The sequence below is a fragment of the Schistocerca nitens genome, chromosome 10 (genome assembly GCF_023898315.1).
Source record: "Schistocerca nitens isolate TAMUIC-IGC-003100 chromosome 10, iqSchNite1.1, whole genome shotgun sequence".
NCBI classification, from domain to species: Eukaryota; Metazoa; Arthropoda; class Insecta; order Orthoptera; family Acrididae; genus Schistocerca; species Schistocerca nitens.
In genome coordinates, this window is record NC_064623.1 from 144,594,442 (window position 1) to 144,614,272 (window position 19,831).

Here is a 19,831-nt window from a genome sequence, read left to right on the forward strand (position 1 = left end):
CCAGCCTATAACGATTTGAGCACCGGTGTATTCTATTAGCGCTTGGAGCTCTGGTACTTTCTCAACACAGCTATGACAATTTACAACTGTTATACCAATGGTTCCTGTATCTACGTTCTTCCTGTGTTCAGCCTGCACCCTTTGTGGCTGAAGCTCTTCTTGTGTTTTTCCGAGACCCTCTAACCTAAAAAACCGCCCAGTCCACGCCACACAGCCCCTGCTACCAATGTAGCCGCCTCCGGCATATAGTGGACACCTGACGTATTCAGCGGACCCCGAAACCCAAACATGCTTTGACGCAAGTCGAGGAATCTGCAGCCTACATGGTCGCAGAACCGTCTGAGCCTCTGATTCAGACCCTCCACTTGGCTTTGTACCAGAGGTCCGCAATCGGTTCTGTCAAAAATGCCGCAAATGGTCAGTTCTGCTTTCATCTTGCGATCAAGATTGGCAGCCTTTACCACTTCGGTTAGCCGCTCGAAACCGGAGAGAATCTCTTATGATGGAAAGTGACACACATCATTGGTACCGACGTGAGCAACCACCTGCAGTTGGCTGCACACTGTGCTCTTCATGGCATCCGGGAGGACTCTTTTGCCGGCCGCGGTGGTCTCGCGGTTCTAGGCGCGCAGTCCGGAACCGTGCGACTGCTACGGTCGCAGGTTCGAATCCTGCCTCAGGCGTGGATGTGTGTGATGTCCTTAGGTTAGTTAGGTTTAAGTAGTTCTAAGTTCTAGGGGACTGATGACCACAGCAGTTGAGTCCCATAGTGCTCAGAGCCATTTGAACCATTTTTTTGAGGACTCTTTCCACATCTGGAATGTCTCCACCTGGTATGCACACGAAGTTGGTTTTCTTACCCTTCTTGTCAGTCAAGTCTTTCAGGGGCCCCGCAACGTGCCTAACGTTGGAGCTCCCAACTACCAAAAATCCCACCCTCTACAATTGCCCAGATCTTGCAGGCTGAGTGGTTTCTTCTGAAACAGGACAGGTGACAGCATCTGCTCAGCGACAGTGTCAGCCACAGACAGCACCTGGAACCTGTTTGTCAGTCAAACCGGGGAGGCCTTACGTGCGGCCGCCAGGGAAGTCTTTCGCCGCCTGATTCGCCCCAGGGCGTCCTCCCACTCGACGACAGCCTCAGTGCAAGCAGTAACTGAGTTGGACACCGGTAAGGATTGATCGGAGGACTTGGGCGTGCTGGACGTCCGTTGGATCCCTACAACCGGCCCACAACAGTGGTACCCATCCACTGCAGCCTCAAGCTGTGTAACCGAAGCCATCACAGCCTGAAGCTGAGAGCGAAGTGTGACCAATTCGGCTCGCATCCGCAACAATCGCAGTCCCTGTCCATACTAAAGACCGTGGAAAAGTAAACTGTGCAGATAAACGGACTATCAGCACATGCTGTGCAAATCTACCGTACACCCTGACGAAAACGCAGGAACTGTGTCTAATAATACGCAGATATTCAAAAACCTAACTAACGAAGCACTCAGGTGAAACTAAATAATGATTAAGAACTTCTAATATGTCACAAAATCGGTTTACTTTCCGACGCAGTATTTCTGGCCAGTAACTCTGCCAGTTTTTCACGAATAACCAAACATAGTGCAATTAGAATGTACATCTAATACATCAGCTGCTTGATTTTACTTTTGAATTTCATTTTGAGGTTTTCAAAGTGTGAAAGTCTGTACCATGCTTTGTGATATACCAATAGTTAGCTACTGAATTTCAGGTTCAATGTATCATTTGTACAATAAATCGTAATTATTAGGAACGATTCATTATATATTGACATCAGTTCTTTTGTATATATGTGTGCAGGCCAATCATTTATTAGTTTTACATTTTTTAACCCCCCCATGAACCATGGACCTTGCCGTTGGTGGGGAGGCTTGCGTGCCTCAGCGATACAGATGGCCGTACCGTAGGTGCAACCACAACGGAGGGGTATCTGTTGAGAGGCCAGACAAACATGTGGTTCCTGAAGAGGGGCAGCAGCCTTTTCAGTAGTTGCAGGGGCAACAGTCTGGATGATTGACTGATCTGGCCTTGTAACATTAACCAAAACGGCCTTGCTGTGCTGGTACTGCGAACGGCTGAAAGCAAGGGGAAACTACAGCCGTAATTTTTCCCGAGGACATGCAGCTCTACTGTATGATTAAATGATGATGGCGTCCTCTTGGGTAAAATATTCCGGAGGTAAAATAGTCCCCCATTCGGATCTCCGGGCGGGGTCTACTCAAGAGGACGTCGTTATCAGGAGAAAGAAAACTGGCGTTCTACGGATCGGAGCGTGGAATGTCAGATCACTTAATCGGGCAGGTAGGTTAGAAAATTTAAAAAGGGAAATGGATAGGTTAAAGTTAGATATAGTGGGAATTAGTGAAGTTCGGTGGCAGGAGGAACAAGACTTTTGGTCAGGTGATTACAGGGTTATAAATACAAAATCAAATAGGGGTAATGCAGGAGTAGGTTTAATAATGAATAAAAAAATAGGAGTGCGGGTTAGCTACTACAAACAGCATAGTGAACGCATTATTGTGACCAAGATAGACACAAAGCCCATGCCTACTACAGTAGTACAAGTTTATATGCCAACTAGCTCTGCAGATGATGAAGAAATAGATGAAATGTATGACGAGATAAAAGAAATTATTCAGGTAGTGAAGGGAGACGAAAATTTAATAGTCATGGGTGACTGGAATTCGTCAGTAGGAAAAGGGAGAGAAGGAAACATAGTAGGTGAATATGGATTGGGGGGAAGGAATGAAAGAGGAAGCCGCCTTGTAGAATTTTGCACAGAGCATAACTTAATCATAGCTAACACTTGGTTCAAGAATCATGAAAGGAGGCTGTATACATGGAAGAAGCCAGGAGATACTGACAGGTTTCAGATAGATTATATAATGGTAAGACAGAGATTTAGGAACCAGGTTTTAAATTGTAAGACATTTCCAGGGGCAGATGTGGATTCTGACCACAATCTATTGGTTATGAACTGCAGATTGAAACTGAAGAAACTGCAAAAAGTTGGGAATTTAAGGAGATGGGACCTGGATAAACTGAAAGAACCAGAGGTTGTAGAGAGCTTCAGGGAGAGCATAAGGGAACAATTGACAGGAATGGGGGAAAGAAATACAGTAGAAGAAGAATGGGTAGCTCTGAGGGATGAAGTGGTGAAGGCAGCAGACGATCAAGTAGGTAAAAAGACGAGGGCTAGCAGAAATCCTTGGGTAACAGAAGAAATATTGAATTTAATTGATGAAAGGAGAAAATATAAAAATGCAGTAAATGAAGAATGCAAAAAGGAATACAAACGTCTCAAAAATGAGATCGACAGGAAGTGCAAAATGGCTAAGCAGGGATGGCTAGAGGACAAATGTAAGGATGTAGAGGCTTATCTCACTAGGGGTAAGATAGATACTGCCTACAGGAAAATTAAAGAGACCTTTGGAGATAAGAGAACCACTTGTATGAATATCAAGAGCTCAGATGGCAACCCAGTTCTAAGCAAAGAAGGGAAGGTAGAAAGGTGGAAGGAGTATATAGAGGGTTTATACAAGGGAGATGTACTTGAGGACAATATTATGGAAATGGAAGAGGATGTAGATGAAGACGAAATGGGAGATAAGATACTGCGTGAAGAGTTTGACAGAGCACTGAAAGACCTGAGTCGAAACAAGGCCCCGGGAGTAGACAACATTCCACTAGAACTACTGATGGCCTCGGGAGAGCCAGTCATGACAAAACTCTACCATCTGGTGAGCACGATGTATGAGACAGGCGAAATACCCTCAGACTTCAAGAAGAATATAATAATTCCAATCCCAAAGAAAGCAGGTGTTGACAGATGTGAAAATTACCGAACTATCAGTTTAATAAGTCACAGCTGCAAAATACTAACGCGAATTCTTTACAGACGAATGGAAAAACTGGTAGAAGCTGACCTCGGGGAAGATCAGTTTGGATTCCGTAGGAATGTTGGAACACGTGAGGCAATACTGACCTTACGACTTATCTTGGAAGAAAGATTAAGAAAAGGCAAACCTACGTTTCTAGCATTTGTAGACTTAGAGAAAGCTTTTGACAATGTTGACTGGAATACTCTCTTTCAAATTCTGAAGGTGGCAGGGGTAAAATACAGGGAGCGAAAGGCTATTTACAATTTGTACAGAAACCAGATGGCAGTTATAAGAGTCGAGGGGCATGAAAGGGAAGCAGTGGTTGGGAAAGGAGTGAGACAGGGTTGTAGCCTCTCCCCGATGTTATTCAATCTGTATATTGAGCAAGCAGTAAAGGAAACAAAAGAAAAATTCGGAGTAGGTATTAAAATTCATGGAGAAGAAGTAAAAACTTTGAGGTTCGCCGATGACATTGTAATTCTGTCAGAGACAGCAAAGGACTTGGAAGAGCAGTTGAACGGAATGGACAGTGTCTTGAAAGGAGGATATAAGATGAACATCAACAAAAGCAAAACGAGGATAATGGAATGTAGTCAAATTAAGTCGGGTGATGCTGAGGGAATTAGATTAGGAAATGAGACACTTAAAGTAGTAAAGGAGTTTTGGTATTTAGGGAGTAAAATAACCGATGATGGTCGAAGTAGAGAGGATATAAAATGTAGACTGGCAATGGCAAGGAAAGCGTTTCTCAAGAAGAGAAATTTGTTAACATCGAGTATAGATTTAGGTGTCAGGAAGGCGTTTCTGAAAGTATTTGTATGGAGTGTAGCCATGTATGGAAGTGAGACATGGACGATAACTAATTTGGACAAGAAGAGAATAGAAGCTTTCGAAATGTGGTGCTACAGAAGAATGCTGAAGATAAGGTGGGTAGATCACGTAACTAATGAGGAGGTATTGAATAGGATTGGGGAGAAGAGAAGTTTGTGGCACAACTTGACTAGAAGAAGGGATCGGTTGGTAGGACATGTTTTGAGGCATCAAGGGATCACAAATTTAGCATTGGAGGGCAGCGTGGAGGGTAAAAATCGTAGAGGGAGACCAAGAGATCAATACACTAAGCAGATTCAGAAGGATGTAGGTTGCAGTAGGTACTGGGAGATGAAGAAGCTTGCACAGGATAGAGTAGCATGGAGAGCTGCATCAAACCAGTCTCAGGACTGAAGACCACAACAACAACAACATTTTTTAAGTAAATACAGACAGATGTTACTCAGTAATTCCTACCCATCACTACTTACACAATAAAGTAATAGATAATCTTCTGTGGAATAGGAGGAGTTATCAAAGAGAAATGTATTCAGTTTAATTTCAAACTTTACTTTGCTATGTTAGTCATTTTATATCAATAGGTAAGAGATCAAAACTTTTGGTTGCAGCATTGTGGACTCTGTTTGTGCTACAGACAACCTTAATGTGGCAAATGAATTTTTTTCCTTCTGGTGTTGTAAAGTGGTACATCATTGTTCCTGTTGAAGTGCAGTGAATTATTTACAACAAACTTCATGAGGGAATAACTGTATTGTAAAACATATAGATTGCTACTCACACTCCGAGCACAAGGCTTGCATGACGCAAAGAGTGTTCATACACTGAAGCCTTCTTCAAAAGGAAGTACAGCACATATAGACATTCATACAACCATACACACCAAACCCACACACACATAACCGCCGTCTCCACTGTTCTAGCCAAAATCTCTTTTAAAGGGAGAGGGAATGTGGAAACAAATAATAATAATCGGCCAGATGTGGCCCCAGATGTGGCCCCAACAATCAGCGTGGTTACGTAGCCATGTGTTGTGCAGAGACAAGACCGTTGATACACTATGGCTCGGATGTCGCAACGTTTGCGACTTGGAAGGCAATGAAAAACACAGAAAAAGAAAGAAAGAACGGACACTGTGTAAAGTAAGGCAAATCTAAAGTCAAATGACAGAAATAAAACCAATACAATAAAATTAAACTGTGCAACAATAATTCATGTACACAGAAGAAAATATTGCTTGAATTGCTTCACTTACGAATGAAATGTGATTCCTTTACACTTTGTATTACGTTCGGATCGATTAGTACACCCGTAAAAAAACATAGGATGGAATTTTTGATGTAACAACTAGGTGTCCACACATTCGAAGCCCCCAACACGATCGAAACTGGGCACTGGCACGTCAAAATGATGTCACGGGGAAGTATCAAACCTGTGAACCATGGAGGTTTGAATGTGGTGAACCTAATGTTTTGGGCTAGTTAAGATGGCGGACATTGGATTCAAGTTTGTCACGTAATGACATTACCCTTTTTTTTCTCCTCCATGGTGATAACGCCCCTTACACAGGGTCGCAATTCTTTTCTTAACCGAGTAGTCGTGACAAGCAAATCTACTCCAGCGCCAGGGGCGTTTAGTTTCTGTACTGAGTCTTGTCTGTCACAGGAAGCTGTTTTCGTTTGTATGTCAGCATCAAAACTGCATTGTAGTAAGGCCTGTCTGCTATGCAGCTTGCCACCTGAATGTCGCAAATGAGGTTATAAGGGACCATCCATATGTAGAAATATTTGAAATATAATAACAGAATGTAGGAACAAGCAACGATAACCACCAAAGTAAAACACATAGTGGATATCATTGAAAAGTGTCATATTAAAAATATCATATGCTAAATTGAGAATTGAAACAATTGGAAAAAGTATCGACCAAGCACGTCAAAGTTTTCTTTCACTACTGAAACAATTTTCATTAGAGCTCGTTAATCTATTTACATTTTTAGTGATGAATAACGATTAAGAAGACACAAAAATACAAAATCCATTCCCACAGTAGTTCTGAACACGGTACGAATAGGTTAACTTTCGATGTTAAAAGACGGCGCCAACCTCAGTTTCCACACATGTGCAATCTGCGGCATTTAGAGTTTCAAAGTTGACATAGCCAACTCGTGACGTGGTTTCCACACAAGCACCTGACATGCATCTGTAACGAGTAGTCGACTTTGACCAAAAAGTCGTTCTTGTGGAATGGTCTTAAGACACTGGACTGGTATTAAATAAAAGTGCAATTCCAACCCCGCCCAGTCATCCAGATTTAGCTTCTCGTTATTTCCCCAAACTGCTTAGGGTGAAAGCTCAGATGGTTCCTTTGGAAGGGCACAGGCGATTTCTTCCCACTTGATATACTCATCTAATCTTAAGCATTCTTCTGGAGTACCACATTTCGACAGTTTGTATTCTCCTCTTGCCGGTGCTCCTTATAGCTCATGTTTCACTTCCGTCTAGAGCTACACTCTATCAAGTACATTCAGAAAATATTTCCTAAATGTAAATTTATAATCAGCTAGCGACCTACTCCAGCTTCGCATGGGTAGCACTAAGTATCTATAGACAGACGATGTGTCTGGCGTAGCAGTGATAAATTGCACACACAAACCTTCCTCGTGAATCTGTCTATGTATTAGTGAAAACTATATCAAAATCGCTACAATAGTTCCTATGATTTGCTTTCACATACAGACGGAAACCACAATGAGGGACATGTAGAAGATGGCAACATAATTCTGTTCTTCATAAGAGCTTTTCTTGCTACTGAAGACTGCATTTCATATCCTCTTCATTTCTGCTGTCGTCACTTATTTTTTTGTGCCCAAATAGCAAAACTCATTCGCTACCTTTAGTGTCTCATTTCCCAAGGGTCATCTGATTTAATTCACCTACACTTCTTTAATGTCATTTTGCTTTTACTGATGTTCATATTATAATCTCACCATTACATTAAAATAATCTGAAGTTCTTTACTGTCTCTGACAGAGCTCGTTGGTGACTCTCAAAGTTTGTAGTTCTTCTCTCTGAATTTTAATTCCCTTTCTAAATATCTTCTTGGTTCACTTACTACTTATTCTATGTATGTCTCACTTCCTTCTCAACAACTGCTTTCCTTTCGTCTCTGTCAGCTCATAACTACAGTCTGGTTTCAGTGCGAATTGTAAATAACCATCCATTACCAATATTTTTTCTCTGATAAATTCAAATTATAACGAATGATTTCTAGACAAAATTATATTTTCTCAAGATACCAGTAAACACCTGTATAAAACAGTTTCAAAAATCTTATTACAATTAAGTTAAAGTGTTCAATATTTGCTGTTGTAAGTATGTAAGCGAGAAAAAGTTTAGGGAAGGTTTAAAATTATGCTTAAAGTTTGTTAGAAGTCGTTAAGTGCTCTCATTATGAAACTCTGGACGGATATAAACTGGGCAATTTCCGATGCATTCCAAGATGTAGATAATTCATAACGCATCTAAATGTTTACGGCGTCATACTTCTTGAACTGCATGTTGTAAAATGATATAACTTGCAGGTACATTCAGTGGTATAAGCTGATATTGTCCAGATACTGTGTTACGAAGAGAAGTCATACATTGAAAAGGTTTGAAATTATATATAAAGTGTGCTGGAAGTCGCTAAGTGTAGTGTCAAATACTGGATAAATAAATTCTGGCATTTGTGCACCATCAGTAACGTTGTCCAAAGACAAACACACAGTTTCTAACTGTCTTACTGTGTTAAACTTTTAATGTAAGATTGTACCTCTTAATGTGAAGATTATGTCAGCATTTTAAATTTTTTAATTCGATCAATAATCAAAATTTTACTGTCCATCGAAACCATTAGATAGGCAGCCTGAAAGTAGGTTACGGGTCAATACCCCAGGTACTAGTATAGTTGATTAGTAATGTAGATACTTTATAATTTATGTACATGTTTGTTTGCATTCAACACATTTTCGTAAGATAAGTGACTCAGAAGTGCCCTTGTAGTGAAATAAATTTTCATCGTGAATATTCGACTGGGAAAGAGAAGAGAGCAGGGGTGGTGATATGAGGTTCCCAATCTCTGACTATGTACTAGGGATGAGAAAAACCGACCAATTAAAACCGATACCAGTCTTTTAGTTCTGAATAACCTGTATTTTACGGTATTTGTTTGGTCTTGTTTAAAACAGTTTTTTTAACTAATAGCAGATCAAAAAATCGAAATATCGGTTAGCTATAGCAGCAGTGCTAAAATTTTTCTCTTTTAAATAAACCTTTCTTCAAAAAAGTAGTAATTTTTAGTCATAAAATCTACATTGGTTTAAAATATTGCATTATTGGAGGAAATGAGGAAAGTGATCATTGCTGTTTTAATTATAATGCCGACAGAAAGAAGCAACAAACACTTAGCATAAGAACTGGTACAGCATTGCTGAGACAATAATGTACTTGTTGTTGTTGTGGCTTAAGGTACGTGTGTATGTGCTGTGTGCAAGACTTGCCCCCACCTGATCTGCATGGGAGTTTCTCACTGTAATTCCTGGACATCCATTGTTTTGCAAAATGAAACCAACCCCAGTCTGGACATATTTTTACCAAGTGACATAGCAGTGAAGTACAATGCTTCATTTGCTTTAAAATATCGAAAATTTATCTGTCATTTCTGCCTGTGTCTACATAATATGTCCGTAGCTACTTGTAGCTCTTGCAAATGGACAAATTAACATGTAAAACAGAGTTCTTCAACCTCAGTTTTCACCATTTAGCACTGACTGCTCGTAGGACCCAATCAGTGGTATGATCTCCTGCTACAACATGATTTTTGAGCGATGTTTCAAAAAACTGGAATCAATAGGAGTGTACTGGTGAATTTTTGAAGTATTCAACCACTTATCACTTTTCAAGAAAAGCAGCAAATGTTGTATGAATTAAGTTTTCTATTATTCACCTATTTAATTTAATATTTTTATACTATGTATCTTGAAACCAAGAGAGTCAAAGTTATTCAGTCATTGTTCAATTTGCACATTTATTACAGGAAATAACTGGAATAAAAAGCCGAAAATCAGTTATATCAGAAACATGTTATCTTGAGTGGTCAGTCAGGTTAAACTGGCATGAAAAAAAGACCGGTTGTTTCAGTGATATTCACCGTCTCTATTGTGTATTGATGTCCTGGATTAAATCCCAAATGTTTGTGCAGTGCCTACAATGAGAGGGCATTTGATACTGCTGATAGTGATCCATTTGTCGGATTTGATTCCCAGTCAGTCCTAAGGTACTAATGTCAATTTTCACTTTTTCACCTCTGCCAGTGTTTGTTACCATCATCATCATCATCATCACTTCCAGGGATTAGACTAACAACCTATTCTGTCTTCAAAAGAATCTCATTTTCAGTCTACCACAGCCTCTTCTTCCTCTCGGCCTGTACCTCAACAACTGTTTCATCAGTCTTTGTTCTGACATTCTGCTCACATGCTCTTTCAAACAACGTGCTACTATATTTCTCTGTTGCATGTTTTATCCGTTCAGTGTTCACATCTTAATTAATTTGTTCAATCTTAACCCCTTCTTGGTGAGTGAAACCATACACTGTTCTTAGAAATCTCTTTTCAGCTGTCTGTGCTTTTCTCTTATCCCTCTTTGTGAGAAGTGATGTTTCATTCATGTGCAGCAGAAAAGTCACAGCTTTAATTTTATAAAATTTTATATTTATTCCCTTTCTAACCCCTTTCTTCTAGGTTCTGTTAATAGTGCAACATATTTATTGAAACTGCTGGAGCTTGTTTCCTATACCTCTGTTATGCTTGTACCTTATTTGGTAACCTAAATAATTAAATCTATTAACTTATTCCATTACTGATAACAATTTTTGATGTGATTGACACAATTCCCCTAAATGCGATTACTGTTTTATCAGCGAAGGTTCCATTTTGTATTCGTTGCCCAGAATGTGCAACATATGTATGGGACATTGCAATTTTTTTCGTCATCAAATACAATAAACTGATCGTCTGCAATGACATAGGTGTTTATAGTTCCCTATTGTGATATCTGTGACTCAGGGTGTACTTTTTGTTTCCATCTTCTCAATATGTCATCTATGTATACATTAAGCAATGTTGACCATAAACTGCACCCTTTTTGACACCCTGACTCACAGGTATCATTTCTGAAACTCTTGTACCTGTTTTAATCGTTACTTTGGTATCTATGTAGATATCTTTCAGAACCTTTACGATGTACATGAAAAGTATTCACAGTTGTGAATGTGAACAATCATCAGCGGTGAAAGGGAATGACAGCAATGAAAATTTGTACCGGAACGGGACTCTGACCCAGATTTCCTAATTTATGCGAGTGGTCGCCTTAAACGCCTTGGCTATCTATATATGTCTCATGGCCAGGCTCAAATTTCCGTGTATGTAAGAAGAAACTTTGCCTCGTTCGTCTTTACAACACAGGCATTGCAATATCGTATTTATCCGCCGATAGTGGGCAGCGACTGACAATTAAATGTCCTCTCCTGCACAGGAGTTACACGATGTGTGTACGAGTATAGATTGTGATGCAGAAACGACGACATATGGAAGTTTGTGTCTGACTGTGAGTAGTGCATGAGTAGCCAAATCGATTAAGGCGACCGCTCATGTAAGTGGGAATTCCTGGTTCACATCCTGGCCTGGCACAAATTTTCATTGTCATCATTCCCTTATATAGCTAGCTGATCATTGTTCGTATTCGCAAGTGTGAATACATTTCGTGTATTTCATAATGGCTGTAGTCGCCACAGTGCTTGTTCCTTCAGGCATGTATGCTTGTCTGAAGGAACATTACATGGATTGTTCTTTTAACAACACAGTCACTACAATATCACTTTTATGATGTGTTCAGGGTAACCTCATGTCTGTAGTATGCTCCACAGCATTTGTCCATTTATATGATCAAAGGGTTTCACGCACTCTACAAAGACTATTCCATATCAAGTTCTCGCTTTTTCTATTGAATATTTTATAATGATACTCTGTTTGTGGCGGATCCAGAAGACACCTTGTTTTTCTGAAAGGAGTATTTGACTTATGATCTGTAGTATTTTGCCAATCATTCTAGTGTACATCTTATACATAGTGTCTACCAAATTTATTTTACTATAATTATCACAGTTATTCTGTATTCCTTTTTTAAAAATAGGGGTGACAATTACACTGCCCATTCTTGAAGCATATTTTTAACAGATGGAACATTCTTAATTTTAGCAAACTACCACCGTATTTTATAAGCTCAGTGTTTATTCCATCCTTCCCAGTTGCCTTTGTATTGGTTATTTTTGACAGAACTTCATCACGTTCTTCATATGTTACTCAAATTACTCGAGTAAGGTTCGTCTGTAACATAATCTAACGATACTTCTTGTTTTTCACTGTACTGTAAGCCCCTGTAAAATCTTTCCCAATCTTCTTCTGATATTGGATATATATCAACTATATCCTTCTCTGTCTTATTAAGATGTTTCATTACTTTATAAGCTGTTGTCGTCTTCAAAGTTACTAATAAATCTATTCCAAGCTTGATTTTTATCTATTCTTAGAACTGCTATTTACGTTTCTCTTTTTATTACAGTTATCTTTTACTGCTATCCTCTTTTGCCTGTAGATACACATTACAAGGCTTCTGTTTTTCCTCTATGGCTGTTCCTTTTCCTTCTATCTGTATTCTAAGAATTCTGTTATCCCACAGTGTACGCTTTTTACCAACTGCATCAAATGCAGCACTGTGGGTGCAACTGCTAATGATTTCCCATTCTTTTTCAGTATTTCACTATTAATTTGTCTTTGTAAGTAAGCAATTAGCCTATTGCAAGACAAATTCCTAGTATATTGGTTGTGTAGTAGGTACACCTCCTACTCTTCTTCATTTTCTGTCTTATTTTTATGAATCGTCCTTGTTCTTCTCCATCTAGCTGTCTAGCTATAGTTAAGCCATTTTTGACACTGACACGAAATGATTAGAATGTATATTGCTGCCACAAAACACTCTAGCATCTTGTATCCGTTTGTTAATGTGAAAAATGGCGTGTTGTACCATGGTTCGGAATCCATGTTACACTGCAGGTCCCACTGTAGATGTTTAGGTGTCAGTTCAGGGGTGAGAGGGGAAAGGAGTACCACCTCCTGTTGGACCTTGCATAGTAAAGCACTATGGTGTTCAGATCAACCTTTGGGTTGATAGCAGCTTTATCTTCTATTATTTCATAGCAATTTACTGTGTTTATAAGGGTGTTTATCCGTTTTCCCTCTATAATAAAAAAATCTGTCTATTTTCATGGATGAGCATATGGTCGGTCTTGACTGTCTTGCGGAGGATGTGGGTTCAATTCTAGGAACTGCCAGGGACTTTTCGTTTGACTGGACCAGAGTATACTCAGCCTATTTGAGGAGCTATTTGCTTGAGAAGTAACGTTTCTGAGGAATGTAAAATGGACAATGATCATATGTGCCATGTGCTGAGCCCATGCCCCTCCAAACCACACCCAAACGACACCACATGGCAGAGGATGGGACGACTGCTGGTAGGAATCACATGACCCCCAGGGTCTGGAAATTGGATTTTTCTTAGTAATAAAAAGAAATTCTATGTTAGGTAACGAATAAATGTCATTCACTCCACATTGCACAAAATCACTGTAAAATGAATCAGCTCACTTTCGTGTCCATTAATTCTGTAAAGTAAACGATGGGCTACTGAGAGCATAGCAGAATTATTTTCTTAATAATGGTACAGTCACTGTATTTTGTAGTGGGACTATTAAACATCCTACTAGTCTTTAAACATATTGACAATAACTGAAGTAGCCTAGAACGAATACGGTGCAAAGACTGACTAATGCGGTTTTAAAATTGGCTTCCTGTTTTTCGTGACAAAGGTGAGTCGTGCATGTCATGCCTCTTACACTGTTGCCTCACATCTTCACTGCATTTTCATCAGTCTACCTGGAATATGAAGCTCAGTGGTGACTTGGACATTATTTGCTGATTAACTAAAATAGATTATTTTCAAAATTATTAAAAAATTAATTTTTCGAACTTGTCGTCTTTCTCCCATAACTCGACAAATTAATGTTATGAAACTAATATTTTAGTGGGAGGCACAAGAAGTTTGTGAAATTGAAACGTTACATAATTCATTACAAATAACATCAATTGCAAAAAAAGTCTGAGTTGAGGCCTACTATTAATTCTGTGTGCCTGTTCATTGGTATACAACATTAACTGGCAAAATGATAGCTGTGAATAAGCTTTAGGCTTGTCCACCTACATCTTTAACTTTGTCTACCAAAGTTTAGTTTCAGACCTTGGTTAGTATTTTTGTGTCATCAGCAAACATTGCTGTTGTTGAATTGTCCTTTAAAGCATATGGAAGATTATTTATGTAGCTCAACAGCAGAGCTGACCAATACTGGACTTTGCAGGGCCCCACATGTTATGTTCCTATAATCTGAGTTTACATTAATTCCTGCGGCCCACTCTGTCAGTATGACCTAGTAATTTCTGTTATGAAGATAATAATATATCTTTGCAAGAGGGATGCCACAGACGCTAAAACTTTTAGTTTTTCCTGTAGAATTTTGCATAACAAAGGCCCAATATCACAGAATATACCACCATGACAATATTTCTGGTTTTCCCATGACAAGATTTTTATTTCCAGAATACTAAGTCTTCATCATAATTTTTATGCTTCATTACAACGTGTTTTGGAGCTAAAACTTTCATTTTCAACATCTATATTGACGATTTTTGGTGTTTCATCTGCTTACTTTCTTTATGTACCTTAATTTGGCCTTGATATTTTCATATTCTGTGTTGGTGATAACCTTCCTCTGCATTCAAAAAGACATACATAGTGCAACATACTGCATACAAACGAACATTTCATAGCCAATGATACTTCATCTACGCGAAATATAACTTTTTCTGTAATATAGGGCTATGTTGCATATCTTTTTTCAAGCGCACTTGCTCATTCTAACATACTACTCAATTCTCTTTATTATGTTCCAGCCACTAGTTTCTGATCTGATAACTGTTTACTTCAGCCGTTATTTGCATTTTAAAACCATACTGAATCTTAATCAACTATGATTGTTTCAAAAATATGAAAAGGGTTTTCAGCAATTGCCTGAGCATCGTTGCTTTACTTCCAGTGTTTTCACTGGATCTTTTGTGGGGTAAATTATTTAATGAAGCAAGATATTCTGAGGTATAAATCTCATCTTCAGGCAACAATGACAATATAAAAACATTTGACAAAAGTATCATTGATATTAATGTTGTTCTGTACATTGTTGGTTTGTGTTGTGGTCATCTTTCTTCATACAAAATGGCTGTCTTTTTGTGGTGTGTTCCATCTTTCATCGTCAACGACGTTGCCACAGTGGTAATACCGGCTTCCGTTAGATAATCGAAGTTAAGCGGATAAGCGCTATCTCGATCGCCCAGCACTTGGATGCGTCGCTGTCCGGGTTTGCTGAGTGCTGTTGGCAAGCGTGTTGCACTCAGCCCTTGTGAGACCAGTCGATGGGGTACTTGATTGAGAAGTAGCGCCACCGATGACAAAAACTGACCGTGGCTGGGAGAGCGGTGTGCTGACCACATGCCCTTCTGTATCAGTATCAGGTGATGCCTAAGACCTGAGAATGACACAGCGGTCGGTCGGTACCTCTGGGTCCTCAAGACCTGTTCGAACCGTGTTTATTTGATACATTTTTCCATTTTCTGTCACCTCCATTGCTGAAGGTTCTTGGATATTTTAACCATTTTTAATAAACGTTGAAAAGACGCTTAAAACACACCACAATCTATTTTTTGCAAGTTTATGAAGAGTGGTTAATAAGATCAAAGAATGCATAACCTTGGAGGTAACGGAACACACCAGAAGTAGCACTTCATATGAACAAGGATGCCAACACTGTACTATGGAGGTATAAAATAATTACCTCCATTCATCGTACAGAACAACTTCAGTAGCCCTGTATGTGTGCACTGTTGTCAAGTGTTTTTGTATTGCCTTTGTTGTCTAAAGATAAAGTTTTTACGACGTAAGAAGTTGCTTCGTTAAATAATTTGAGCCGTAAACAAATTTGATGATTTGTATCGGTCCATTTTTTTAACAACCTTTCCAGATTATTTGTGTAATTCATTCCTGTATGATATTACACCGTTTTCATTTAAGATGTTAGTGCTGATACTTCTAGTTCGAATTTTCTGATTACATTCGCATTTTAGTGTTTCATTTTATCGGAATTATTCACACTAAATTGGGTAACGACCAAAATACCTAGTGAACCTGAAGTTGCTTCTAGTGATTAGTTTGTAAGTGATATCTACAACCTTCTGTGTCAGTAACTTGTTTGTTGTCAAGTTTAAACTCATGTGAATATTATACAGAAACCATATAAACTTGATCATTTCCAAAGGTATTAATTTGTAACAAACTCGATTGCTAATTTAGAGGTAAAACACAACATATCTTAATGTCTAATATTTTTAATCGCTTAATGTTGGCAGGACTACAAGTGAAACAAAAATTTCGCGGGTGTTGCAGGGATTGAAAATCAGTGTGGAAGTTGTATGACAGGTGTTAAACATTAATCACTCCCAAAATGAAAGACGACACTTTTAATATTATGGTAGCTTCTGATATTCATCTGGGATATAATGAGTCTGACCCTATTAGAGGTAAGAAACGTAATGTAGTAGGACATAAACAGAGGTAAGAAACTGTATCAAGAGCTTTCTCTGTTTTTATTGTGATTCTATTCGTTTCTCCAGGTGAAGACAGTTTCATAACGTTCGAAGAGATTCTGAGCACAGCTGCGAAGAAAGAAGTCGACTTCATATTATTGGGAGGAGATTTATTTCATGACAACAAACCGTCTCAACGTTGTCTTTACCGATGTTTGTCGTTGTTACGTAGATATTGCATGGGTGATAGGTAAGTACTAGTGCTAAACAATGTGTGTTGTGTGTAACAGTGGAAGAAATTGCCACTCGCTACTGTTTTGTTTTACAGACCTGTGCCTGTCGAATTCCTAAGTGATCCTTCAGAGAATTTCCGGCACTGTGATAATCCTGTAGTAAATTATGAAGATGAGAATTTAAACATATCGATGCCAGTGTTCTCAATTCACGGAAACCATGATGATCCAAGTGGTAATGCTGAATTCTTTGTTGATTGCTATAATATTTAAATATGTCTAAATTATTGACGTTGCAAAATAAAATTAACCCTCCCTCCCCCCCCCTCCTCCCTCCATCCCTCTTGTGAATGACATAATGACTTTTTTTTATTTTTTTTATTTTTTTTTTTTTTTTTAAATCTAGTGCTGGTGAGAAGAATCTTAGTTAAAGGTAGCAACAATTTCGGAGATATTTTCTTTAACATTAGTGCAGTTAGTACACAATTATAAACTTACCAAATCACTGTCGTTAGACATTTGACATTCACATCTGGATAAAGACCACCTCTAGATTGTTCCATACATTATGCTCTTCAGTGTTGGACGTGCACTGTGTAGCAGCATGTTTTCTGTTGTCACCTACTTTGCCCACCTCCCACTTGTTTGTAATTTCAATAATAATTCTTTTTGGGCACTCCAGAAGCTTGCTTTTTAAAATCCCATATGCCTAGTGTGTGGTAGTGCCCCTCTCCCCAAGGAATCATAGAGTGACAGAATGATCTGTAGCATACACTGATGTTGCCATGTGTGCCATATTTAATGAATGTTTCTTTACTGAAACTAAAGCTACAAGTTAAATTCAGAATACCTAAAGTCTTCGAGTAGTATGATGCATGAAACTTCCTGACAGATTGAAACTGTGTGCTGGACAGAGACAATTCTAGTATGATGCATATTACAAACATATATTGTACATAAGGTGCTAAATATACAAACAGGATTCACTACATATATTTTACTCATTATTTAGTTTACAAAAATCGCTCCATGACATTTTTACCCCTTTATTTAGTTTTGTAGCTGTCCACCTGATCATTCTTGCCAAGTGTTCAAAGTACAGAAACAAATACATAATTAGTTTATACATTAAAAAAATAAGTTATATAATTTCCTTTGTAATGTGTTGGTTATACGTGGTTTATCTCATAACTGATTTTCAGCTCTCACACAACTTCCTTTAATTATAGATTATCCGCACCCAGTGTGAAACTGTAGGCTACAATACAGGACCTAAAACAAAGGTGGTTCAGACATGTTCCCATGACCCATATTGATTCTTCATTTTCACAGTTTAGAGATCTGGAAAATTCCCCAAAAACTGCTGAAAAATTGTTTTACTGGTATGGAGTCTCCTTGCCCTGCTTCTCTTTTAAAGTATGAATTTCCTATGGTCCTGTCAAAATCTGATTGCATGATGCACATATTATTCAGTGAATAAATATAAGATGTTTGTTTATTTATTTGGTAAGTATCCATTCATCAAATATTTTATATGGGATATAGCTTGCATTGTACACTATTGCACAATTTTAAGTAAATCTTACATAACAGCAACATTGATCCACTAACACAAATAATTTAATCATATGATAAAGTATAGTAAATCACTGAAATATAATACACTAATATAATATTAAAACCTAGTAGATAGTACAATAGATAACAAAAGCAGTTTCAGATACATAATACAAAAAAAGGAAAATACTTAAGTTTGTGTCAACAAATATTCATTTACCAAAGGAAATAATTTAAATTTATGTTAAATATTAATTTGCAATGTAATATATAGAAAAAGTTTTTTGCCAGTTTGCAGTGGTCCATTTTGTCAGAGTTTTGCGTGCATGTTTTCTGTGAAAGTTTGATTTTTTATTTTCCCTGGTGTCGTGTACTGCTTGATTTGCATATACTAAGTGGGTTTAGTTTCTGAAATTTTCTTTATATATGTAATTATCTCAGGAATGGACAGACATGGTAGTGGGAGTATCTGGAGTGTTTTAAAAATGGGTTTGTAAGAATTTCTGGGTGTGGCATTTGCAGTTTCCTTCTGTCCTACAAAATAGCTTTTGCTGATTGGCGAATTTACCCAAAAAATTATCCCACATCTCAGCAGTGTTTCTGCTTGAGCATTTTTTAGTGTTTTTTCTGTGTTTCTTTTGTTGTACATGTAGCAAATATTTTTATGCCATAGCATACTGTGCTAAGCTTCTTGCTGATGTATTTGATGTGTATGCCCCACCTCCAGGTGTCCTGGATCCTTAAACCTAGAAATTTTGTTGAATTTACAGTTTCTAATTTTTTATTAAATAGGCTTATGGTTGGGGTTAGTGGCTGTTTGTGTTTGGTATAAAGCTGCATTGCAACAGTTTTCTCTGTTACAAATAAGTTTGTTTATGGTGAACCATTGTGTAATGTGTGTGGTGCAATTTTTTACTTCAAGTTGTAGTTCAGTAGCAGTTTTGCCTTTTATCAATACACTTGTCATGCAAGTTTTATATATTTTTGGGAATCACTATATGATTTTGGTCATTGATAATCAAGATAGAACCTTGAGGCACACAATACTTTATTTCTTTTCTTTTAGATTGCTAGGTGTACATAATGTTTTCTTTCTGTTTGAAGTAGTAAGTTGTTGGTTGATTTGGGGGAGGGAACAAAACAGCGAGGTAATCGGTCCCATCGGATTAGGGAAGCATGAGGAAGGAAGTCGGTCATGCACTTTTAGAGGAAGCATCCTGCCATTTGCCTGAAGTGATTTAGGGAAGTCACGGAAAATCAGAGTGGCCAGACACTGGTTTGAACTGTCATCCTCTTGAATGCAGAGTCCAGTGCGCTAGCCACTGCGCCACCTCGCTCGGTCCAGAAATATTGCTGATGCGTGTTTTTTCAGGACTATTAAAGTTAAGGCTTCATAAAGAAATTGGAATTTCTGTTGATTTTAATTTTCTAAACCCATGTTGGGTATTTGATACAAAATTATTTTGTTTTATGAATGAAATCAGTCTTTATAAAAAATAAAAAAAAAACTTTTTCCA

General features: G+C 38.3%; 1 protein-coding gene across 1 annotated transcript in view; it reads left to right on the forward strand.

The window, feature by feature from the left end:
- Positions 1 to 16,349: 16,349 nt before the first annotated feature.
- The window catches only part of LOC126210374 (double-strand break repair protein MRE11), a 157,597-nt gene continuing 154,115 nt past the window's right edge, over positions 16,350 to 19,831 (forward strand). Inside the window, exons 1-3 of the mRNA XM_049939603.1 lie at positions 16,350 to 16,518; positions 16,612 to 16,774; positions 16,853 to 16,992. Of these exons, the coding sequence (XP_049795560.1) occupies positions 16,443 to 16,518; positions 16,612 to 16,774; positions 16,853 to 16,992 (379 nt within the window). The 5' untranslated portion in view covers positions 16,350 to 16,442. The remainder of the gene's footprint in view (positions 16,519 to 16,611; positions 16,775 to 16,852; positions 16,993 to 19,831) is intronic.